Here is a 24,090-nt window from a genome sequence, read left to right on the forward strand (position 1 = left end):
ACTGTTTGGAGAAGTTTCTGTAACAGTAAACAGTTTATTGCTGTGGAGAAGTGGATGTAGGGTTTGCAGTGCCGGGACTGTAGTCACCCACACTTTCAGAACTGGTCTCTTGTCTGTTATTTGGAAGTGTGTTCAGCTTTGCCTTTTGGCTTGTAGGACATGACTGGTTTATTTGAAGGTTGAGTTATTTTACAGAAGAGCAGCCACTGTTGCCGTTGGTCTGTTGTTCAGATTAGGATATTTCTGTTGTAGAGGGTTTTTCAAGTTCTCAAAAGTCATAGTGAGAATTACTGAAAATAATCACCTAAATGACTTGCCAGACTTCTGTTGCAGTGAGGTGTTTCTGCTTTTCAGCAGGGGAGAGTACGTGTGCTATCACTTGGTCTTGGCCAGGCTGCAGTATTTCTGTGTCCTGGAGTCTAGGGATAGATATTTCCCTTATAGCTGTAAATTCTATAGAGTATGAAAGAAGGGTCTTACTCTGGTATTTTATCAGGGCTGATAGCAAGGGAGATAGTTCTCTCTCAGGGGAGGCCTACAAATAAGGCACTGTGGAAAAAAACATAGCTCTGAGTTGCAAAATGGTCTGAGTCATTCCTGGGGGCAAAATAAAGTAATCAGATTTTCCCAGAATCCGACTCTTTATAAACTCAGTCCTTCTTTATGTTTTGGCTGTCAGTTTCCTGAGGTCATGGTGAAAGCTTGAACATTTCAAGGTTTTCCTCTGTTTTCTGCAATGAGCTCCATCCATTTCATGGATTTAGATGTGAAAGAGCAAATGTCAGTAGCCAGACTTTGAGGCATCAGACTATAATTGGGAAGAATGTAGGAAACATAGCAGGTAAATGAACATCAATAGTTCAGAGATTTGAAGATACCTTCCAAATGGGCCTGGTTTTTTGTGAATTGTTTTCATTCCTCTGTGAAAATACACATACTTTTGCTCTCCAGAGTATTGTGTGGAAATGAGCCCCACAGCTGTACTTTTCCCTGTGATGTGTTATTGCTTCCTGGTTTATAGTCCTGCAGTCTGATGATTTCACTGATATCCTCCTATGTTGTATCTTGGATTAATGAATTTCTTCCTGCTCTATATTCAGTTCCCTGTTTCTTGCAGTCTTCTGTTGAGCATTCTTGATATTGTGAGACTTGTGTAACTACTCGGTTTTATATACAAAGTGAAGAGTCCTGTCTGCATTTTGTATGGCAGATACTCTGTTACTGGCTCAGTCCTTAGTCTGTTACCTTTCATAGCTCTCTATGTGCTCCCTGGAGGATAACCTCCAAGACATTTGCAGGATTCAGGGCATGGATTTACAGTGACATAATTACATTTTCTGTCTTCTTTCAGTTTGTTTTGTTTCTGTTTATACTGAAATGCAGCTCTGGTAATGTTGCTTTCTGACCACAGGTGAATTTTGGCAGCAGGTTTTTTTGAGGTAGAGGTACTGTGTTCCCTTTTTAACTTTTTCATGCTTACAGCAGGTATAACTGCTTTAGCTGCTTCAGTTCTTATTCTAACTGCTTGGTTCAGTTTTCCCTGTGCCATTTCATTTCAGGTGCCCATCTTTAGCAAGAAGGAAGAGGTCTTTGGTTATTTGGCAAAATACACTGTTCCAGTAATGAGAGCAGCGTGGCTCATCAAAATGACTTGTGCCTATTACGCTGCCATCACGGAAACGAAGGTGAAAAAGCGTCATGTCATTGATCCCTTCATTGGTAAGCACTCTGTGTGCACCACTGGGTTTGTCCATCACAGCTCTTTCCTTCTCTAAGCCTGCTCTTGATTAGTAAGAGGTAGCCTGGAAATCCATATAAACTTGTTTCCTGCTGGTTCTGATGTGAGTAACTGTCTGAAAATCAGGCTCACCTGTGAAAGTACACTGAAAGATAAGTCTTAACAGCCATAAATACTTCCTGGGAACCTTACTTTCATTTCTCTGTGTTAAGCTCTACTAAGCTCCTTTGCTGCCTAACCTGTTATTTTCTTACCATACAAAGTCTGTAAATTTGTAGTGTAGTGATGACTGATTAGCTATTTCCCAAGTGAGTATGTGCATTTCCCAGAGAATTTTGGTATGTTACTCCCTGGCATTACTGGATCCAACATCCTTTGCATCCTGACCTGTTCCAGATTGCTGTGGTCTAGAAGAGTTTCCCTGACTGTATTCTGGTTTTTTTTGGCTTTCCACCTATGCACCATCCTGGTTTTTTCCAGCTCCTCTTTGCCCCAGTGCTCACTGCTAACCTGTTTTCTCCAGAGTGGACACAGATCATCACCAAGTACCTGTCAGAGCAGCTGCAGAAAATTGCAGAGTTCTACAGACAGCTCCCAGGGCAAGGCTGTGGTTCACCATCAGGACCAATGCCCCAAGAGGTGGAACAGGCTTTGAAGCAGTGGGACTACAATGAGAAACTGGCTATGTTCATGTTCCAGGTGAGGGACTGGCAGGGGCTGTTGGGTCAGTGTGAGCATAGGAGGGCAAGGGGAATGGATGCCAAGTGATTTATTTCTGCAAAATGCTCTTTTCTGTGAATAGACCACTAGGACTAGATGCTGTTTTGAGCTCAGTAATAGGACAGGAGCAGCACAGAACTGTGAAAACTTCCAGAGTTATTTCCACTGTTGTAGTGCAAGCTGCTCCTACTCTTCCTTATCTTAGTGCTGGTTGCTTCAACTTTCATCTGTTTGCTCTGCATTTATCTGTGTGCAGGATGGCATGCTGGACCGGCACGAGTTCCTGACATGGGTCCTTGAGTGCTTTGAGAAGATACGGTCAGGAGAAGATGAATTTCTGAAAATGCTCCTTCCTTTGCTGCTGCGGGTGAGAAATACACTCTCAGCTTGCTTTGCTGACTTCTGCTTTGGTCATCCCCTTCCTATTATTGGCTAAGGGGATAATGAGGGGTTTTTTTTACCAAGAACACCAGGGAGTGTTCCTATGAGTATCCTTCTTAGCTCATGCAAGGATGTCTTTGTAGTCCTGCTCTTTTCCAGTTTTTATTCTCCTTTACCCTTTTTCCCTGCACTGGACTTGGTAATCCCTGCCTGTGCCACAGCTGTGGTAATTCCACTGATTGTGCACTAGTATGTGGAAACTGCTCTTTTCTTTCTTTCTCTTGCAATAGATTCTAGGCAAGTCTTTGAAGCTCTGGGAAGGCTGGGTGTGGGTACATTTTTATACATTAAGTCATTGCCAGAGAGCATTTCAAGGGTTTTTCTGATGCTTAGTAGCTAGTGGGTGATGCATGATGCTAAGGGAGCCCTCAGTAAAAAAGAACTGCCTCTTGAAGGCAGCGTCACACAGTGTAGTACTTTGGGAAGGTCAGGGTATTTTCTTGTGTTCCTTGTGACAAGGATGTTTGCCTGTCCTTCCATCTTCCCTGCAGTACTCTGGAGAGTTTGTGCAGTCTGCGTACCTGTCCAGACGTCTGGCCTACTTCTGCACCCGCAGGCTTGCCATGCAGCTGGATGGTGCTGGTGGGCACCCACCACACATCCTGTCTGCCCAGACAGGGAATGCTCTTCCTTCAACTCCCACCCCTCAGCCAGCTGCAGGGAATCCTCCTCCCAGCCCTTTCAGCGACTTATTGCTGTGCCCTCAGCACAGGCCAGTGGTGTATGGGCTCAGCTGCATCCTTCAGGTAGGTTTACGTGATGGTGATTCTGGGGTCAGCAGGGACAGCTTGTGTGCCATCACAGAAAAATCATTACAGTCTGAGTCAGCAGCTTCTTATGTACAGAAATATCAAACCATGATTAGGTTTGATGGTGTGTTACAGAGCTGTTGTCAGATCTCAGTGCTGTAGCAGTGTCCTTGACTGACTTGCATAAGAAAAATGGGTTGGAATAGAGCCTTTTGCTCTACTCACAGGTGCCTCACGTAGCTGGGAAAGCTTTACAAAAGAGGGGATGAGAAAGAAAGGGTTATTTCCCATTGTCTGTATCAATAGCAGGTTGTCATGCAGGAAAGGAAATTATGCCAGAAATGAAAGTACTTTGTAGTTTTGTCAACTCTTAAAAACAAACATCCCCTCATCAGGAAAAAAGTTCCCACAGAACAAAAAAAACCCCACAACCAAACAGCACACACAAGAAACAGCCCCTCCCACTTTATGGAAGAATGTAGTGGTTTAGGAGTTGTGGCAGGCTGTGAAAAGGAGCTACTCTAAACTCATAATCTTTATAGATGATTAAACATTGCAATAAAATGGCAAGGTTGCCAAAACCTTACTGATAGATGTTTGAAGAATTGGTCCTGTTGTGACACTGTGGGATTCAATCCTTACTGTCCTCATGTCAGAGAGAGGCATGTTCTGTTCAGTGTGTGCATTTTCATTCATGATTGTGTTTTTCTCCTTCAAGAGGAGAGTGACTAGGTGAGGTGGGTCCATGCAGAAGGAGTGGAGATTGTTTCTTCAGGTGAAAAAAGACTTGTTAAAGCAGAGAAGGTTCCAGAGAATGCAGGATGGAGCAGGAGTTGGAGAGGAAGAGAGCACAAAGCTTGGGAACCTGCTGTTCAAGAGAGAAACTTGAGATGGAGGAGCCCTGGCAGGATCAAGAAGCAGACAGCCAGCTCTCAGAGAGAGAAAAAGAAAATTCCTGTAGTACAGTTGGCTAGAAGTAAGGATCTTTCTAGAAGCAAGGGAGAGCAATATAGGGTTATAAATAACCCCTTTGCATTCTTACTAAGTTTTGTTTGCTTTCTGTTGAAGAAATTTAGAGGATTGGTTTTTTATTTTCTATGTGATAAAACATGTCTTTAATATAAAATCTTGTATTTGGGGAGATTACTTTAGGGAAAATAGATGAGCACATAGACCTCAAAAGTTTGGCTCATTTGGAATTCAGACACAACCTGCTTAAAAGGTTGATGTTGGTTAATGATAGTGTGATCTTTAGTATGTCTCAGTGGAACAGATGCATTTCTAAGAATTTCCGTAATTCTAAGAATGTACATAATTAACCTTTGCTGAAATGCTCTCAAGATAAGCAGATCCTTTGGTTCGAGCATCTAAAACAGCTTTGTGAGCCAGAAACTGGAAGGGAATATCATAGGAATTGTTTAGTGAAGTTTTGTCTGTTTATGTGAGTGTACAATCTCATAAAAAAATGAAAATGCATATAGCATGGTATTGTTACTATAATAATCAGGCTTGTGATTATCAACAAAATGGTTTAATTAATTTAGGTCTGTTATCTTATATTTCTTCTCAGACGTCACACTTGATGAGAGTTGTAAGTCACTAATGTAAATGCTGCTTCTGGACCATGAGGGTTGGATTGTGCATTGGAGGTGTGAGTTTGTATGATCCAAAGGGTCTCTCAGAGCTTAGAGGAAAAAATCAAGCCACCCAGAGAGTAAATATGCTGTATAGAGGATAATGAGTGCCTGGGCAATAGAATAAAGTAGTAGTTAGTTATGTAGAAATGTAACTTAATTATTTTGACCTTCATTTGCTCAGTGATACTGACTTTTCTGTCTGTTGCAGAGTATAATTTTGTGTTGCCCGAGTGCCCTTGTGTGGCATTATTCCTTGACTGATAGCAGGATAAAGACTGGCTCTCCATTGGACCACCTGCCTATAGCCCCATCCAATTTGCCCATGCCAGGAGGGAATTCAGCCTTTACACAGCAGGTGAGCAGCCTTCACAAAAGGAAGCTCTTGTGGTTTGGGATAACAACTGTATCTTAACTCTTTCAGAATTTTCTTTTCATGTTGTGTGATAAGCAGATCTAGATCCCTAGCAATTAAGTGCTCTCATTCTGCTGTAAGCCAGACAGTGATGTCCTTGGAAGATGGGCAGAATCTAACCTTAAGTAGAATTGCTGTCAGTCTCTTTGTTTTCTATAATTTTGTTCACAGGCCTTCTAAGGCATCCTTTTGTATGTTTACACAAGTCCATTGTTTCTAGGTTCGGGCAAAGCTGCGTGAAATTGAGCAGCAGATCAAGGAACGTGGCCAGGCTGTGGAGGTTCGCTGGTCATTTGACAAGTGCCAAGAAACCACAGCAGGTAACTTGCTGTAGGTTAAAATTTCCTTCCCTCTGATCCATGTGCTACTCTGACAAAACTCTTGTCTGGCTATTCTTTCTGATTTTTCCTATTTACTACTGTTTGTATTTACTGACAGCAGTAAGACATGGCTCTTTTTCTTTCCAGAGCAAAATCTTATAAGGGTCCATTTCTCCAGGTATAGGAGTAGTTTCTCTACTGGAAGCTGGAAATATTTACCAGGGAACTATACTCTTGTCTGTGTGCCGTGTTCTGATGCTTTCCCCTAAATCTTCTGTTGGCCACAGTAAGAGTCAGAATATTAAACTGGGTGGACCCTTGCCTGATTGGTACAGCTTTCCTTGGGCAATGAGCTTGCAGAAACTTCTCACAGAATCATGGACTGGTTTGGGTTGGAAGGGACCTTAAAAATCAAGTCTCCATTCCCTTGCCATGGGCAGGGATACCTTCCCCTAGATCTGGTTGTTCAGGACCAATCCAGCCTGGCCCTGAACACTTCCAGGAATGGAACATCCACAACCTCTCTGGGCAACCTGTCCCACTGCTTCACCACACTCACAGGGAAGAATTTCTTCCTAACATCCAGTCTGAGTCTATCCTCTTTCAGTTTAAAACCATTACCCTTTGTCCTGCCCTTGTAAAAGGTTTCTCTCAAGCTTTCTTGTAAGTCCCCTTTAGTGTGAAGGGTGACAGTTAGGTCACCCTAGAGCCTTTTCTTCAGGCTGAAAAATCCCAATTCTCTCAGCCTTTCTTCATAGGAGGGGTGTTCCATCCCTCTAATCAATTTGGTGGCCTCCTGTGGACTCACTTCAACAGATCCATGGGGACCCCAGAGCTGGAGGCAGCTCTGCAGGTGGGGTCTGACCAGAGTGGAGCAGAGGACCCCAGAGCTGGAGGCAGCTCTGCAGGTGGGGTCTGACCAGAGTGGAGCAGAAGGGCAGAATCCCCTCCCTCCCCTGCTGCCCACAGGGCTTTTGCTGCAGCCCAGGACACACTTGGCTTTCTGGGCTGGGAGTGCACACGGCTGGGTCCTGTCCAGCCTCTCATCCCCCAGGATCCCTAAATCCTTCTCAGCAGGGTTACTTTCCGTCTGTTCATCTCCCATCCTGGATTGATACTGGAGGTTGCCCTGCCCCAAGTGCAGCACCTTGTACTTGGCCTTGATGAACCTCATGGGATTCCCCTGGGCCACTGCCTGAGCTTGTCTGGGTCCCTCTGGATGTCATCCATCCTTCAGGAATGTCAAGCAAACCACTTAGCTAGATGTCATCTACAGATTTTATGAGGGTGTACTCTTCTTTGTCTATGTCACCACTCATAACTGATGTCTACTGGGGCTCTGAGCTTTTGGCCACTGCCATCTGGATGTGAGTGTCCAAGCAGTTTCTGATACACTGAACAGTCCAGCATGCCTGGTGCTATGGTAGGCCCTGCCATTGTCAGACAAAACCAGTATTTTGGTGGCAACACCAGCTATGGAGCCATGTGTTAGTAGACTGGGCCCATCTGTTTCTTCCAGTGTCATTGCCTGTAAATAGAAGGATAAAGGAGAAAATAATCTCTGTTCCATAATCCCTTGCCAGTGGTTGATCCCAAGGTCCTGAAGTCCCTTTTGATTATTTTTGGACTGCACTTGTGACTTCATCTCCTTCTACATGGGAGACCAGTAATGGGTAACAGTCTGAAGGCTGTACCAGGCTGGGAAGTTTCATGATTTCATGTCCTTAACCTGGGCCCCAGGAATGCATCAGAGTTCCCTTAGAGAAGGGTCCATCTGGCATTTGAATAAAGGGTCCAAACCCTGTCTTCCACTTAGAAGAGAATCACCTACAGCTACAACCCATCTTTACTTCCTTATGGAGCTGGTTTTGATAGAAGGTGTAGGCCTTTCTGACCTTGGCAACACGTCTGGTGTTGCTCTAGAGTCTGTTGTACCAGGTGCCAAATACACATTTCTCTTTTTTGTTCTTTTCTAGGTTTCACTATTGGCCGTGTCTTGCATACATTAGAAGTTCTGGACAGTCACAGCTTTGAAAGATCTGACTTCAGCAACTCTTTGGATTCCTTGTATAACAGGATATTTGGACTGGGTCCGACCAAAGACAGTCATGAGGTGCTCTGGAACTTTGCTGCTGGGCCCTGGTCTTGGATGTGGCTGTGTTCTTGTTTATATCCCACTGTTACTGTCCTGTGTCTGCAGAGAGCTGACTAGGTAGTGGCCCATGGCCAGGAGACATGATCTCCATTGAAAAGGATTTCATGCAGCCTTGTTAGGGAAGTGCTAAAATGAGAAGAGGGGTGTGTGGTTCTGTGCTCTGTAAAGTCCAACAAATACATGTAAGCTTGAGAAAATTTACTGATGAAAGCCATCATTCTGCATATCAGACTGTTGTTGGAGACTTGTTATGACAGAACTAGCCTGGTCAGATTTTGGGCTGGCTGCTGATTCTTGGGAGCTCACAGTTCAGGTTCCTCTTAGCCTGGGAGATGATGTATTTATGATGTGTAGGACCATACATGCATGACGTGCATCCACTACTGCACTGGTTCCTAGAAGAGCTGCAGGGCTGGCTGTTTGTATACTTTGTTTGAGGGTGTTGAGAAGTGTGTCTTACTCAGTGCTGTGATTAGCACTCTATATATGTGCTGCTGGAAGAGAGATGATTTTCTGAAGCAGAGTCAGTCTGGAGATTTCTCAGGGGCTGTGGACCCCATGTTGCATAATGGAGTCAAAGCAGGAGGGCTGTAGCTTGACATCTGTCCTCCCTGTTAGGAGAAGGGGAATGTAGTAGTCTTGGGGCTCTGTTCTATAGGGACTAGACCCACTGTTCTATCTACTCCCCTCTTGTGCTTGGCTCAGGTTCTCACTGCAGTGCTTACATCCCCCCAGATCTCCCCAGACGATGATGCAGTGGTGGCCTTGCTGTGTGAGTGGGCTGTCAGCTACAAACGCTCTGGGCGCCACAGGGCCATGGTTGTGGCCAAACTGCTGGAGAAGCGTCAAGCAGAGATCGAGGCTGAGGTAGGTCCTTATTCCTGGAAGGCTGCGAGCAGTAAGGGAGAGCAGAGGTTACCTAACTCCGATTACACCGACAGGCAAAGGCTGATCAGCACAGTGCCTCTTGTCACTGGTGATGCTAATTATGGCATTTGCTCCATCTGACCCAATGTAGGTCATAAATGAGCCTGTGGGATGGTGCATATCCCATTTCTTGGATACATTTGAGGACAGCTGATTGCAGTGCAGAAGGACTGACATACTTGGAGACTGTGCAGTAGCTTACAGAAACCTGTGTGATGGCTTGCTTGTAAGAGCAAGATAGAAAAATTCTCTTGAAGACTTCTTTTTTGAGATATATGGATAGGAAGTTTCTCCTCTGTGTCAGCAGTCAGTACTTTTTTCTGTTTCTGCAGAGATGTGGGGACTCTGAAGTTGTGGATGAGAAGGGCTCCATCTCCTCAGGCTCTCTGTCAGCAGCCAGCGCTCCTGTCTTTCAGGATGTCCTTATGCAGTTCCTTGACACTCAAGCTCCTATGCTAAGTATGTAAATAAGAACATGTGGTCTCCCAGTTTCTAGCTTTCCCTCTCTTGCAAACTTCGAATTTATGTGCAATTCTCTTGTGTGTAGGTACTGGGTGAGTCTAAATTCTCTATCTGGCTTCCTTGCAATTCAGAGCTTATCTTGGAGAGGGAGGAAAAGCAACTTGCAGGGCCAGATGACAGAAAGATGATACTGAGGCACTTCTGTTAACAGGGTATTGGCCAAGGATAAATGAGTTTAATCAGATATTACTTCAGGCTGAGAATTAAAGGGAGGTTTTTAACTGGTGACAGAGCTCTGGCTCTCATGGGAAGTTCTGCAGACAGGTTAAGGGGGATAGGATAACAGGTCTGAATGATGCAGGCAGCTGTTTTTACACCCAGGAATAGCACTTGTAGGCTAAAGTCCAGTGCCTCTGGGCTGCGACACTGGAGAGCTTTTGACTTACTTAATTGCCAATTTTTGAAACTGGACTTTCTGCTTTTAGTCCCTGCTGTAATCTCAGAACTGTGTATCAGTCACTGTGTTGACGTCTCAGGAAATGCTTTCCCTTGCCTTAGGTTAGGTGGCTGGTGTTACTTACAGTGGTGCAGAACTACTCTGATAGCCCTGACTGTCTGTGTTATCCTTTCAGCTGATCCTGGGAAGGAAAATGAGAAAGTGGAGTTCTTTAATCTGGTGCTGCTGTTCTGTGAGCTTATCCGACATGATGTCTTCTCCCACAACATCTACATGTGCACGCTCATCTCCCGGGGTGATCTCGCCATGGATTCTCATGGGCCTCGCCCTCCCTCACCCTTTGATGACCCTGCTGAGGAGCATGACAGGAAGGAGACAGAGGGAAGCAGTGGCATCAAGCTGGAGGTGAGAGCATGAGCACCGTGGCCCTGCTGTATACCTCTGTGTAGTGCCTGCCTGTTTTTACTTGCCTGCTGGGATGTACCACTGACTCCTGCCCTTCCTTGCCCCAACCTGTTTCCTTAGCATTTAAATTTAAGGTTATGTTTTAAGTGACTGGAAAGGATCTGCAGATTGCAGAAGGGCAGATAGGAAAGCCTTGCATGGTAGAGCAGCATATCATGAGGTGCTGTGAGGCCTGTCCATAATTTTCGAGGTGTATCAGGCTCGAACTCTACCATGGGTCTTGGTGGCATATTGCTGTCATCATCCAACATGGACATCAGTGCTGTAGTCAACAAATATTCTCTTGTTCCCTGATGCATCACTGAGATGTAAAGCTGCTCTGTCTGTTCCCAGGACACAGGTCTTTCAGAGCCCATGGACATTGACCACAACCCCAGCATGCTCTTTGATGACATGGAAAAGACAGACTTTTCGGTATGTTCCAGCATTCCCTACCTGTTACTCAGTAAGTAGGGTCATTGTGTTGTGGCGACCCCAGGAACAGCATCGTGCCTTGCTTTTGTGTATCTGTTGGAAGTGGCTGGGTTATAAGGCAGTTCACATTGTAAAAAGCTCATATAATCTACTTAGGTAGTTTGGTCCCAGTTGTTCCTGGGGCCTCTGTGCTCTGGCTACTGCCAGCCCAGTGTTTGGGCAGGGTAGGAAGTGGGCTGCTTGGAAGTGGATGGGAAATGAACGACCATGATGGCATCAGATTGGGAGTGACCCTTTGCAGGAGTTTTCTTGATCCTGGGAGAAGACACTAGTCTGCTTTCATCCTACTGTGTGGCCTTCATTACGTCTTCAGGTTTACAGTTCTTTGTATCTGGACATAGTTCATGGTAGCAGAACATTTTGAAGCACTTAGTAGTAAAATTAACTTGTGGTGCTTGAAAAAGATTAGAGTACCTACATCTGTCCAGCCATTTCTGGCCTTTCAAGGTACATGTCAGGCAAGTGTGATGTAAAGCTATATGCTTTCCCAGGATCCTCACTACTGTGGAAGGGGCTGTTTCCAAAATTCTAAGCCATGAATTTAGTACTCCTATTGTGTTATTTCCTATTGTGTTTAACTTAATATACAACATGGGCCAAAAGCAAAAATAGGAGTAGTCTCTTAGCACATTACCTTGGTTTTTGCCTTAAGAACTGGCTGTTTTTCCAACCCTTCCTTTTCCTACTTCTTTTTAGGCCTGAGCAGAAGTATGTCCCTCCAGCAATCTTTACTGTTGCATGACCATGTTCCTTAATTACATTTTCTTGTTCTTATGTCTCCCCAGATGTTTTCTCCACCAATGCATTGTGAATCTAAAGCCAGCCCTTCCCCTGAAAAGCCAGATCCTGAAAAGGAAGGAAAGACTCTGCTGAAGGATAAGTCTGTGGAAGGAATGCTAGCATCCCTGTATGACCAGCCTCGGCACATCCAGTATGCCACACACTTCCCTATTCCTCAGGTACAAGACCTGCTCCTAACTGCTCCCCTGTTGCTGCCCTTGTCATGAGGCTGCTGTCTCTCCCTGCTGTGGCTGGGTAAGGAGCAGTCCTGCTTTTCTGGATGGCTCCTTGCTCTACTCCCAGAGAAGCTTCTGAGATGAAGGTTTTCTTTTTCTTTCAGAGATCCAGGTGTGAAACAAGATTAAATCATTCAGCTTTGTAGTTGCTAATGCAGTTGTCTCTTTTGGTTCCCCAGGAGGAATCATGTAGTCATGAGTGTAACCAAAGGCTGGTAGTTCTTTTTGGGGTTGGAAAACAACGGGATGATGCTCGGCATACGATCAAGAAAATAACCAAAGACATTCTGAAAGTCTTAAACAGAAAGAGCACTGCAGAGACAGGTTAGTAGAGCTTGAGACACTCCTTTCTGAAGTAAGAGCATCTTTCCAGTTGGTTGATTCCCTTGTCTGGAGTCTCACAGTGAAAGGATTTTACACAATCTACAGTATCTGATAAGAGGTACCAGTGAATGAGTCTGGAATGATGCTCTGTTTTCAAACATACTAACCAGCAAGTAAGACAATTGGTTTCCTGCTGGCAATGTCAGTTTAATTAACTTGTCTTCAGAAGAGATTTGAGTCATACAAGGTTCAGAGTGAGATTCTGGCCAGAATTTGGCTTCTCATATTTTATTTATTCTTGCATTTAGATCCTTGTACAAGAAGCAGAAAATGCTTTGCCAATGCATATTTGGCAGAGACTTTGCTAAATGTATTGTGCTGTTACACTTCAGGCATGTGCTACATGCATAGGATAGGAAATTTGGATAGGTGGGTCAAAATCAACAGAAAGCTGCTGATGTCCAACAGTTGAGAATCTGGCTACAATTTTTCTTTCTTATTCTGATGCCTGAAAGGCGACTTAAAATATGGTAAAAAGATGATGCTTTAAAATGTGGAGTACTCTGACAAAGAAACTTTTGTGGCTGAGCATCTCCAGTCCAGAATGCCCGTCCTTGTCAGAGAATAGGTCTATCACCAAATCAAGACAGAAGGACACTCCAAGGAGTGTTTCCATTTGGGATAAACTCGATGTTTGCCCTACTGACATTCTTAGGTTAGGGATTCCTTAATTTTTTTATTTTTTTAAATTAAAGATAACTTGATAAGGACTAAGGTCTACGACTCAGGTCTCTTGCCTATGCTTCTTGACAGGAGCTGATCTTGCTGGGGAACTGTCAGAAGCTGATGGCTGATGCTTGATCCTCTAGTGAGGAAAGTAGCCTCATACTGATTTCTGATGTTTTTAACTTTGGTAGGTGGAGAGGAAGGCCAGAAGAGGAAAAAGAGCAAGCCAGAAGCATTCCCAACAGCTGAAGATATCTTTGCAAAGTTTCAGCACCTTTCTCACTTTGATCAGCACCAAGTCACATCTCAGGTATGAAAATTTCAAGGCTGCTGTCCTTCTCGGGCTCTGACTGTGTCTCTTTGTATTACTGAGAGCAGCTTCCTGGAAGGAGATGAGCCTCCTGAGGGACTTCTGGAAGGGGAGATAGACTCTGTATTGTCTTGCCCTTGCAGGTATCTCGTAATGTCTTGGAACAGATCACCAGCTTTGCTTTGGGAATGTCATACCACCTGCCTCTGGTACAGCACGTGCAGTTCATATTTGACTTGATGGAGTATTCACTCAATATCAGTGGTCTTATCGACTTTGCCATCCAGGTAAGGGCAGTGTGCTCAGGTGCTCCCTGGGGAGGGGTTTGTCCACCTGAGAGGCAGCAGATCTGTGCTGTGGTAGTTGGCCTGCTCTGGTCATCATTGGTGACCCTCTTTGGTGACCTGTGTCATGGAGGTGGTCAGATTATATGGTCATTGTGATACTTCTGGGCTGCAGCTGTTAGGAATTGGCTGTCCGTCGCAGATAGTCTTGCATGTTCTGTTCTGAGAATTATTCTTCCAAAGGCTTTGGGCTTGTTTCCAAAGGACTTGCATTGCATCTCTGTCCCTGGTTGCAGCAGGGCCTTGTTCTGAGTTAGAAGGGGATTGTCTGTCCCTGGCACCATGCCTACCTTGCTCCCCTGGAAAGATCCTTGGCACATGGCAGCTCATGCTGCCTTCTGGATCCTGCTAAAATCCTGTTGCTGTTTCTGCAGCCTGTACCAGGTGTCTCTCGAAGCCTAGCTGGTGGAATTGTGGCTGTTAGCCTGAAAAGGATATCAGAGTGAGACTTATGCAAGATAGAACTATCAAACAAGCTGTTTAAGATTGTGGCCATATCCCAATTACCCACTGATATCCAAGCCCTGACAGCCCCTTGTACTGCCTGAGACATTTTGCCAACTGTTCTGGGGTGCATCCCTAAGCAGAAAGTGCCTGGCAGTGCCTTTCCTGGCAGATCCTATAGGCTGTGGGTTTGATGTGCCTCCTCCCTTTCTGACCATACCTTACCCCTGTGGCTGTTGAAGGGTTTTTCTGTCATTGGGTGCAGTTGCTGAATGAACTGAGCGTGGTGGAGGCAGAACTGCTGTTGAAATCCTCCGACCTTGTTGGCAGCTATACCACCAGCTTGTGCCTGTGCATCGTGGCTGTGCTGCGGCACTACCACTCCTGCCTTATCCTGAACCAGGACCAGATGGCTCAGGTCTTTGAAGGGTAAGGACATCCCTTTGTGTGTAAAGAAGCAGTCTATATGCTGGGGGTTCATAAGGGGCATGGACATCTCTGTCTCTCCTAAAAGGAAACTGTATACCTGAGGGTTCAGCTCATTCTTTTTTTTGTCTCTCTGCAGTCTGTGTGGGGTGGTGAAACATGGCATGAACCGCTCGGATGGCTCCTCAGCAGAGCGCTGTATCCTGGCCTATCTCTATGACCTGTATACCTCCTGCAGTCACCTCAAAAGTAAATTTGGGGAGCTCTTTAGGTGAGTCTGATGCAGCTGAGATGCAGTGGGTACTGCCCACTATAGCACCTTGACCTAAACTTTGCTTTTGATCTTGTTTGGTGAGATTGCTCCTGAGATCCTCTCAATGATTCAGTGGATATCTTGACTCTTAAATCATCATAATTTAGTAAATTACCTCAGTAGTCTTCTGCAACTCCCCAGGTCTGTACCTACCCCAGTCCTGGAGGATAGATGTAGAGAGTTTAGTTCCTGCTAAACTGGTGACTGAGCAGTTAATCTTAAAAGTGGTTCTCTGCTCTCTAATACTCCTTGGGCTGTTTCTGAACCTCCTCTGCTTGGTTCTGGGTTTGTTCTTGTGCTACTTTGCACTCCTTTTTCTGCTCCTGTTAGCTGTTTGGGTTCTGCTCTGCTGATTTTACCCCCAAGTTCTGTCCCATGGGCTTACTTTATCCTGTGGTCTTTTGTCCTTTGCAGTTCTTATCTTGGGAACTGACCCTCTATTACCTGCCTTAGCCACCCAGAGATGGAGTCCACAGATCTCCCAGGGTTTTTGCTTACCTGACCCTGTAAAGGGGTAATTCTCCTGACAGCCCTGTTTCCCAGTACAGTGCTTCACTTTGTCTTCTCTCTCAGTCCCTGCTCCCTACTAGTGTTTCCAGTGCAGGTGTGTTGTGGGGACATCTGACCCTTGGTGTTAGCCCTCAGTGAGGGGCTGTGATATCTCGTGTGTTATTGCCTTGATATCAGCTGGCCAAACTCCTGGCTACAGGGAGATTTGGAAGTCTGTCTCTGGACTGAATTGAGAGCAGGACGGATTGCTGTTGTCACAGTTTGTCATATTGGAGTTCTTCGTAGGAGTTGTCATACATGCAGAAATGAGAAACCTCATATTAGTCTAACTGAATTCCCAAAAGCTGTTCAGCAAAGCTTTAAACTAAATAGCCACAGATAAAAGGGAATATCCTCTACCAGGCAAACAATAAGTTACAGATGAAAACAAGGAGTGACTGAGGAGTTCCAAAGGACTCTGCTAATGCTTGTGCTGTTTTATGCCTCAGAAGTGTGAGTGGTGATACTAAAACTTCTCATATAACTGTTACTTAGCATATAATAGAAGTTTGCTGCAGGTTGTTGTAGTAGACTGCATTGATGTTGACCAGGTGATAAACTGGCAGATGAAGTTCAGAGTTGTTAAACACAGAATAATCACACAGGATTATCTGTTCCTTTCTAGATTCTGTGTGGTGGTGGATATGTTCTGCTGGTTGAATGAAGGATCTTTGAGCTGTAATGGATACATAGTTGAAAATGTTATTGTAGGATACAGTAGCAGTCAGAAAGCAAATGAAATGTCAAGTATTGTTTGGAAAGGAGTGGAGAACAGAACAAAGAGCATCATTAGGCCCCTGTTGATGTCATGGTACAATTGTGGTTTGGAGCAGCAAACTCCAAAAAGCATGTAGTGGGTTTAGGTCCAAAGGAGGGTGAGTGGATAAATTATCAGAGGTTTCAAATGACTTATGAGGAACTGAGTCTTCTCCCCACGGAAGAGGAGTACTGATAGAAATTCTGTAAAGTTCTGGTTGATATGGAAAATAAACTGAATGTTCAACATATCTTAGAATACAAACACAGAGAGGAATGAATAGAAAATAACAGATTTATTGGTCTTTATTGGTACACAGTGATCTTGAGTTTCAATATGTTCTTGCCAATAGAGGGTTTGTCTTTGCTCACCAGAGTTCAGTGGCTGTTTAGTTTTTTGTGTTCCTAATCACTTTTCTGTCCTGTTTAGTGACTTCTGCTCCAAGGTGAAGAACACAATCTATTGCAACGTTGAGCCATCTGACTCCAACATGCTGTGGGAACCAGAGTTCATGATTGACACTATTGAAAATCCCTCTGCACATAACTTTACATACACCAACCTGGGCAAGAGCCTCAATGAAAACCCTGCCAATCGCTACAGTTTTGTCTGTAATGCACTAATGCACGTGTGTGTGGGACACCACGATCCAGACAGGTGAGAGGCAGAGCTTTCGTGGTTCTACTGAGAAAGTAAATCCTTTAGGTAAGGGTAAGAAAGCCAGTGATCATATCTTAGCTGTCATGGGATGTGAAGAAGGAGGAGCCAAGTCTGGGGTCCCTTAGAAAATCGCTGATTTGATGGCATGCATGAGTAGCAAAGCTGACCCTCTGCTTTTTTCATTATTTATTTAACAGGGTGAACGACATTGCTATCCTGTGTGCTGAGCTAACTGGCTACTGCAAGTCTCTAAGTGCCGAGTGGCTGGGTGTGCTCAAAGCTTTGTGCTGTTCCTCCAATAATGGGACCTGTGGCTTCAATGATCTCCTCTGCAATGTTGATGCAAGTGCAAACATTCAAAAGGGGAAAAGGAATTGAAGCAGGAGTGGAGGGATCCCTTGGGAGAAGGCAAAAGTGAACAAGGGATGGAGGCTTTATCTTCTGAGGGCAGGGAAAAGGCTTTGAATACTGGGGGCTGCCATTTGTATTTGTTGCAGCCTGGGCAGACCGTGGACATTGACCAGGGGTTATGGGCCCTCTGTCCCTGAGCTTATAGGAATTACTGACAGAGGGAATGAGATAGAGACTGTTTGGATCACTGGCTGATGTCCTCTCTTTCAGGTCAGTGACTTATCTTTCCATGATTCCTTGGCCACCTTTGTTGCCATTCTCATTGCCCGGCAGTGCTTGCTGCTGGAGGACCTGATTCGCTGTGCTGCTATCCCCTCACTCCTCAATGCTGGTAAGTGCATCCCTGCACAGACCTGTCTGACTCTCAGTTCTGGCCCAAAGGCCTGTGCTTCATGCATACTTTGTAAACTCTATAGTTGTGAAACATGCCTCCAAGTACTTCTTCTATACTTACTAACTGAATGTGGTGCTTTAGAGAAATTTGGGCCTTTTGATTTCTACTAAAAACTGGTTGTGCTAAGGTTTTTCACTGCCCTGTTCTCTCAAGTTTGTGTGCAAGCTGAAATAAACATGGGGAGCTGTTCTCAGCCTCACTGTGTGACCATTGTACTAGCTCTGAACTCCAGCAGTATGCCTCCCACTGATAATAATGTTCAGCTTAGTATTTTGGCTAGAGCAGCCAGCTGGGCTTACAGCACCTGTATTACTCTGCCACCAGCCTCCCAGTCTCTGCTCTAGGGATTGCAGCATCCAGACTCTTGACAGGGTGAAGTTGGAAAGATGGAGCAAGCAGAATGCAGTGCATGTCACTGGGGATAATACTGGAGGATTTGCTCGCTTGCATGTTAATTGCTGCACATGCTCCATATTTGTAAATACAATAAGGCTGCTGCAGCTTCTCGACTGGCTGCTCCAGGGCAGTGCACTGTGAATAGCTTTTGGATTGAGAGTCAGCTGTCTTGGTGCTTAAGAAATCTCAGTTGTCTCTTTTCTTTACATAGCCTGCAGTGAACAGGACTCAGAACCAGGGGCACGTCTGACCTGCCGGATTTTGCTCCATCTGTTTAAGACTCCACAGCTGAACCCATGCCAGCAAGATGGCAGTAAGTGAATGAACTTGGAGCCTTTCTTTATTGTGAAAGTACTAAGACTCTTGCACCCCAAGAAGAGAGATACAAGACCTTATGGTTAGGGATCATAACCTGCTTGCTTTGAATAAAGCAGGCAAAGCCTGATGCACTTTCTTCATAGGACAAAGAACAGTATCCTTCCATTTATATTACTCCATGGTAGCCAGGCACTGGGGAGAAGGTTCTTGGAGGCAGGAAACCAGCCAGTAGAGGTGGCCTTGCTGTCACTAAGCCATTAGAGTAATGATCACTTCTTCTTTTATGTCTTGAGCTTTGTATAGCCTCTTAACTTGGTGCCAGAAGCTGCTGTTTTACAGCACTCCTTTTTTGTGTGATGATGGAAACATTCCAGGAAGCTCTGTTCTTGGCTTCTTACCAGTATCCTGATAGCTCAGATTTCTAAATCCAGCCCTGTATTTTAGGTCTAGGGTACTTACTGTTGGAGCTTGGAGTTCATGACACAGGCTCTGCACCCCATTTGAATTTCATGGTTGAGTTGTCACAATGTGATTGGCACTATGCTTCTTGAAACTTAATTAAATGGACCCCATGTTACAGTTAGGAAAGGAGCTGGCCTCGGGATTCTCTGAGCTGGATTTTTTAGTACTTACTGGCACATAATTCAGGCAGCTCTGGAGCCCGTGCCTTTCTCTCTTGCTGAGTATTGCCTTTCCCCTTTGTCCTCTTTGCAGACAAACCCACTGTGGGAATCCGCTCTTCCTGTGACCGTCACTTACTGGCAGCTTCCCAGAATCGTATTGTGGATGGAGCAGTCTTTGCAGTGCTGAAGGCTGTCTTTGTTCTGGGTGTGTACCTGTGTTAGCCTGAACCTATAGCCATGTTTTTCAGGGGAGTGGGAGAAAGGCACTATATTATTTGTGCTGGCTGTGCAGAAGGCCAGAGGAGATCTGTTCTGGTGAATATATGGCTTGTCTGTAGCTGTAAACATGCTTTGAGTCTGTTGGCTGCAGAGAGGTCACTGATCACAGGGAAAGTTTGCAGAATCTCAAGATGTTTTTTGAGTTAGGCTTTGTGGTTAGAGTTGTTGATTATGTGACACTTCTGCTTTCCTTTTAGGAGATGCAGAACTGAAAGGCTCTGGTTTTTCCCACCCTGGAGGTGTTGATGATCTCATGGATGATGAGCTGGGCACCAGGAAGGCTGGTGGTCGGGTAGTAACTGTAGAAACAGCCAGCTTGGATATTTATGCCAAGTATGTACTGAGGAGTATATGTCAACAGGTGAGTCTGTCCCATCTCTAGGATGTATCCATATACCTTCAGCAGACAGATGTATCCCATATGCCTTTCTCCAGATTGGGTTTGGCAGGTACTTCGGTGAAACATCAGTGAAGAACCTGCAATGTTTCTGTCATGTGACAGTACTGAGGATTGCTCACTGTGAGCAAAGCAGAGACAAGCAGTGCTCAAGAATTAGGTGTTGCAGTATGCAGGGACTGCATCCCCTTTGCTTTGGCAACAGCACAGGGCTCCTGTCCAAGGAGGGGAGTGCTGGGAGTGGTATGCTGAGATGTGTGCTGAAGGCAAAGAAGACAGCACAAGAAAGACAGACAGATGGTTTATTAAAATGATAAATGGTGTCTTTCAGGATGCAGCCTAAGTGTTGCTTGCAGCTAGGCTGTTAATATATACCTGGGCTTTGCATTGCCCTGTTTAATTAATTAAAACAATGACAACAAAAGCCTTTAGCTTAGCCTAATCTGACAGCACCAGTATTTCTATTCCTCTGTAGAAAGTTGACACTTGAGCAGTTGAAACCTGGCTAATAAGGTTGCAGAGTAGAGTGGCCATGCTGTATGAAAATGGATGTTGAAAGGTATTCTTAGCCTTGGTTATAAGTTTATTCTCTTGGCAGGAAAGGTGTGGTGTTACAATATGAAATCTGTATTTTATATAACTAATGTGTAGACCTACTGTTAGTGCTGTGTGTTGTCCTCATGCTATTTATTCATTGGCTGACTGCATTGCAATGTTATCAGCTTACCAAAAAGGAATTGGAACCACCTATTTTTAAATATAAATTCAACATTCTTGATGTCACTGAAACCTGACTGTAGCATTTACAGAGGTAGATATTCCCTTGCTGATCAAAGTCTGTGTAGGAAGGACCCAAAGTAAGTAGAAGTGTTTGTGCACAGCAGGGAGTAGCAGTGTCAGGTATCACTGCTTGTACCAGTTGTTGGCAGCACTGGTTATGTAGAAGTGAGCATTCCAGTAGACACCCATGAGTTACCACAAATTTTGCCAGAGCTCCTGCAGACTTCTTGCAGCTGTAAAGGGCTGGTAAGATGCTGTGTTTAATATTAGCACCTCTTCTGTGAGCAGTGAACTTGCACTATCAATGCCTTAAATTATAGGTTGTGATTTCTCAGTCTCAGGTTCAGGTATATATGTTATAATAGACTTCGTTGTGAGGGGATAAGGAAATGAGCAGATTATAATTAATTTAAAGGTTTCTTCGTAGACTTATGGAATGGTTTGGGTTGGAATGGACCTTAAAGATCAAGAGAAGGGACACCTTCACTATTCAAGTTGCTCAGGGCCCTATCCAACTTGGCTTTAAACACTCCCAGGGATGGGGCATTCACAGGTTATCTGGGCAACCTGTTCCAGTGCCCACCTCTCAAACCTGTCCAAGTCCCCCTGGATGGCATCCCTTCCCTCCAGCATGTCATTCTTTCTTTATACCAATAAAGCAGATTGGTAATGAAGTCTGAATTCTTATAAGAAGCTGAGCAAATGATAAAAAGAGGGTTCCCAAGGATATGTGTATTACCTAGGCAAGAAAGAGATTATTATTAAGAGATTGTGATGTAGCAACACTGAAGTGGGGGAATGCAATAGGCAGTGTAGAGGTCACCACATCTCACATGCAAACTTCATCTGGAATGAAGATAATTATCTGGGCTGTGCTTTCATGAGGATTTCAAACCAGAGTTTTGACCTTTTCAGTCTTTGTGCTTCAGTGCTTAGAGTGCTGTCCACTGCTGAAGGGCCTTTCCAGCTTTCTAGGCATAGCAACGGCACCTGTGCATAATGAACTGGATCCTAATCTCTTCTTTTGTTGTCACTTCTCAGTGGAACAATTCTCTGATCAGGCTTGCTCTGCAGATGCAGAAGTGCTTATATAGCAGTCCTCTGTTGATTTTAATTTAATGAATTTGCCTAATTTTAAATAGGAAAAAATTCTGCACAAACAAATGCTGCAGGTTAACTGTAAATTGAGTGAAGTACGTACCTCATGTTTGGAAACTGCTGCCTTTAATATTATGATACATTTAGGGAGCATCAGCTGAAATCATGAGGCTGACAAGTTTTCTGTCTACCTTCTCATGATACGTGACTTTAAAAGTGGCTTGTATCCAGTCAGTCATTTTCCTTCCCAGTGCCTGAGAAGTAAAGTAATTGGTTTTTACTAAATATGGCAGTGTGTTTTCCATCACTATTTGAGAATTAAGGTGTGTGCTTTTCCCCAAGACATGTCCTGGTTTAGTGCTAGCTGCAACCCTGAGTTACCTAACTTAGGACAGCTCCAAGAGCTTGTTGTGCTGGAAATAGACCAAACAATTTTAAGTGATTCCTTCTGATCTTCTCAGCCCAAGTGGCAATGTTGAGGGAGCCTGGACTCCGGACACTCCGAGCTCTGAGGGAGCTCTGGACACTATTCATGGTAGTGACTGTGTACTGTTAAATCACACCAATATCTTCTCAAAAGAAAGAGCAGCTACTGTATTTCATTACTGCTGACTCGTCAAAGTTTGTTTCCTCTGTTCTGATTACTGTGCTGTGCCTGACGCCTGCTGAATCAGGATAGTACAGTTCATGAAGAGAAATGATTATCAGGCATAACTGCATACTAATAAGGCTTTTATGATTTTGATGTGTTCCATGCATCTCTCTGAGACTGAAAGCAGGGGCGTTGGTTTGGAATCAGACATCAGTTTGACTGTGCTGACTCTGCCTTCGTCTTGCAGGAGTGGGTAGGAGAGCGATGTCTGAAGTCCCTCTGTGAAGACAGCAATGACTTGCAGGATCCTGTCCTGAGCAGCACACAGGCCCAGAGGCTGATGCAGCTGATTTGTTACCCACATCGGCTCCTGGACAACGAGGAGGGAGAAAATCCTCAGCGGCAGAGGATTAAACGCATCTTACAGGTGCAGGCTGCTGGCAGAATCTGTTCTAGTAATTGCCTGATGTTAATGCAGCCATCTGACAGGGGCTGACACCCGTTATGGTGGGACCTGAGGGTGTGGGTTGGTGTAGTCTGAACTGAGATAAGGAATTATGTGAAGTATGTATGTGTGTTCATTGCAGAATTTGGACCAGTGGACCATGAGGCAGTCCTCGCTGGAGCTGCAGCTCATGATTAAACAGACAGCAAGCAATGTGAGTTTCTGCTCAGAGGGGATCGTACAGGGGAGGATGAAGTGGCTGCTTGTGAGTTGGTGGGGAGGTGGCATGGCAGAAGTGGGGATAAGGAGAAAGTAAACAAAGAGGGAGTCAGGCCTGTGAAAGCCAAGCATGAGAAGGAAGCACTGAGCCTGAGACCCCATGAGCAGCAGCCACAGGGAGGTTGGCAAATTGAGTTTGTACTGAGTTGAAATGTGGAAGCAGTAGGTGTTCTCAGAGAAGAACTTGGCTGTCTTTTTCTTCCCTACCTCCAGGAGATGAACTCCTTGTTAGAAAACATAGCCAAGGCCACCATTGAGGTATTCCAGCAGTCAGCAGAGACCAGCTCTGCTAGCTGTACTGGTAATGGGGTCAACAATATCAGTAGCTCGACAAGTGCTACACCTGCCAGCAACAAATCCAAACCCATCCTCAGGTAGGTGTAGAGCCAGCATGCAACTCTCTTGTAGACAAGTCTGAATCTTAAATTGCATTGCAAACAGCTTTCCTCTCCTGTGTTGTCACAGCTCCCTGGAGAGGTCAGGAGTGTGGCTGGTAGCGCCTCTGATTGCCAAGCTTCCAACATCAGTGCAGGGCCATGTGCTGAAAGCTGCTGGAGAAGAATTGGAGAAAGGACAACATTTAGGGTCATCATCCCGCAAAGAGCGAGACCGCCAGAAGCAGAAGAGGTGAGTCCAGGGGAAAGGGCAGGCAGTGTTTGCTGTGCTCATTGCCCAGCCTGGCAGTATAGCTCCTTCTCTGTTCTTTCACAGTATGTCCCTCCTGAGCCAGCAGCCATTTTTGTCACTGGTGCTGACATGCTTGAAAGGTCAGGATGAGCAGCGGGAAGGCCTCCTCACCTCTCTGTACAGTCAGGTCCAGCAGGTAGGGGTCTTGTTTCTCCCTTTGCTTTCCTCAGGAGCTCACCCCTCCAGCAGACAGGCTCTGGGGCATGACCTCAGGGATGTTGCTTTTCTTACCCTGTTTGGTATAGGGAGCTTGAGCTGACCATTTCTGAGTCACCAGTGAGTGGTACATGCTGCTCTCTCTAAGCTTCAGCATACAGCTGGTGAGGTCTGTCCTCTCTTCTCTATTTCTTAGATTGTTACAAATTGGCGAGAAGATCAGTACCAAGATGACTGCAAAGCCAAGCAGCTGATGCATGAGGCCTTGAAACTGCGGCTGAATTTGGTGAGCAGTTGCAGAAGAAGAGCTTAACCATCTGGGGTGAAGAGTTGTCTGCCTTTTTTTCCTTTGGAACAAGCACACACTGGAGGGTCTATATATGTCCTGAGGCAAGGAAGTAGGAGAGAC

At 45.0% G+C, this 24,090-nt stretch overlaps 1 protein-coding gene across 3 annotated transcripts in view; it reads left to right on the forward strand.

Moving 5' to 3' along the window:
- The window catches only part of MED12 (mediator complex subunit 12), a 36,073-nt gene that overhangs the window by 1,639 nt on the left and 10,344 nt on the right, over positions 1–24,090 (forward strand). For all 3 annotated transcript variants that reach the window (XM_083876561.1, XM_083876562.1, XM_083876563.1), the window contains exons 4-32: positions 1,560–1,719; positions 2,262–2,437; positions 2,715–2,825; positions 3,391–3,645; positions 5,494–5,640; positions 5,918–6,017; positions 7,994–8,130; positions 8,908–9,039; positions 9,432–9,558; positions 10,194–10,423; positions 10,817–10,897; positions 11,743–11,916; positions 12,153–12,297; positions 13,215–13,333; positions 13,477–13,620; positions 14,387–14,550; positions 14,687–14,818; positions 16,596–16,823; positions 17,024–17,168; positions 17,448–17,568; positions 18,239–18,340; positions 19,060–19,173; positions 19,445–19,608; positions 22,362–22,541; positions 22,702–22,773; positions 23,052–23,212; positions 23,304–23,465; positions 23,550–23,661; positions 23,878–23,967. In XM_083876561.1, coding sequence (XP_083732687.1) covers positions 1,560–1,719; positions 2,262–2,437; positions 2,715–2,825; positions 3,391–3,645; positions 5,494–5,640; positions 5,918–6,017; positions 7,994–8,130; positions 8,908–9,039; positions 9,432–9,558; positions 10,194–10,423; positions 10,817–10,897; positions 11,743–11,916; positions 12,153–12,297; positions 13,215–13,333; positions 13,477–13,620; positions 14,387–14,550; positions 14,687–14,818; positions 16,596–16,823; positions 17,024–17,168; positions 17,448–17,568; positions 18,239–18,340; positions 19,060–19,173; positions 19,445–19,608; positions 22,362–22,541; positions 22,702–22,773; positions 23,052–23,212; positions 23,304–23,465; positions 23,550–23,661; positions 23,878–23,967 — 4,185 coding nt within the window. The remainder of the gene's footprint in view (positions 1–1,559; positions 1,720–2,261; positions 2,438–2,714; positions 2,826–3,390; positions 3,646–5,493; positions 5,641–5,917; positions 6,018–7,993; positions 8,131–8,907; positions 9,040–9,431; positions 9,559–10,193; positions 10,424–10,816; positions 10,898–11,742; positions 11,917–12,152; positions 12,298–13,214; positions 13,334–13,476; positions 13,621–14,386; positions 14,551–14,686; positions 14,819–16,595; positions 16,824–17,023; positions 17,169–17,447; positions 17,569–18,238; positions 18,341–19,059; positions 19,174–19,444; positions 19,609–22,361; positions 22,542–22,701; positions 22,774–23,051; positions 23,213–23,303; positions 23,466–23,549; positions 23,662–23,877; positions 23,968–24,090) is intronic.

The sequence above is a fragment of the Zosterops lateralis genome, assembly GCF_965231275.1.
Source record: "Zosterops lateralis genome assembly, chromosome: 21".
NCBI classification, from domain to species: Eukaryota; Metazoa; Chordata; class Aves; order Passeriformes; family Zosteropidae; genus Zosterops; species Zosterops lateralis.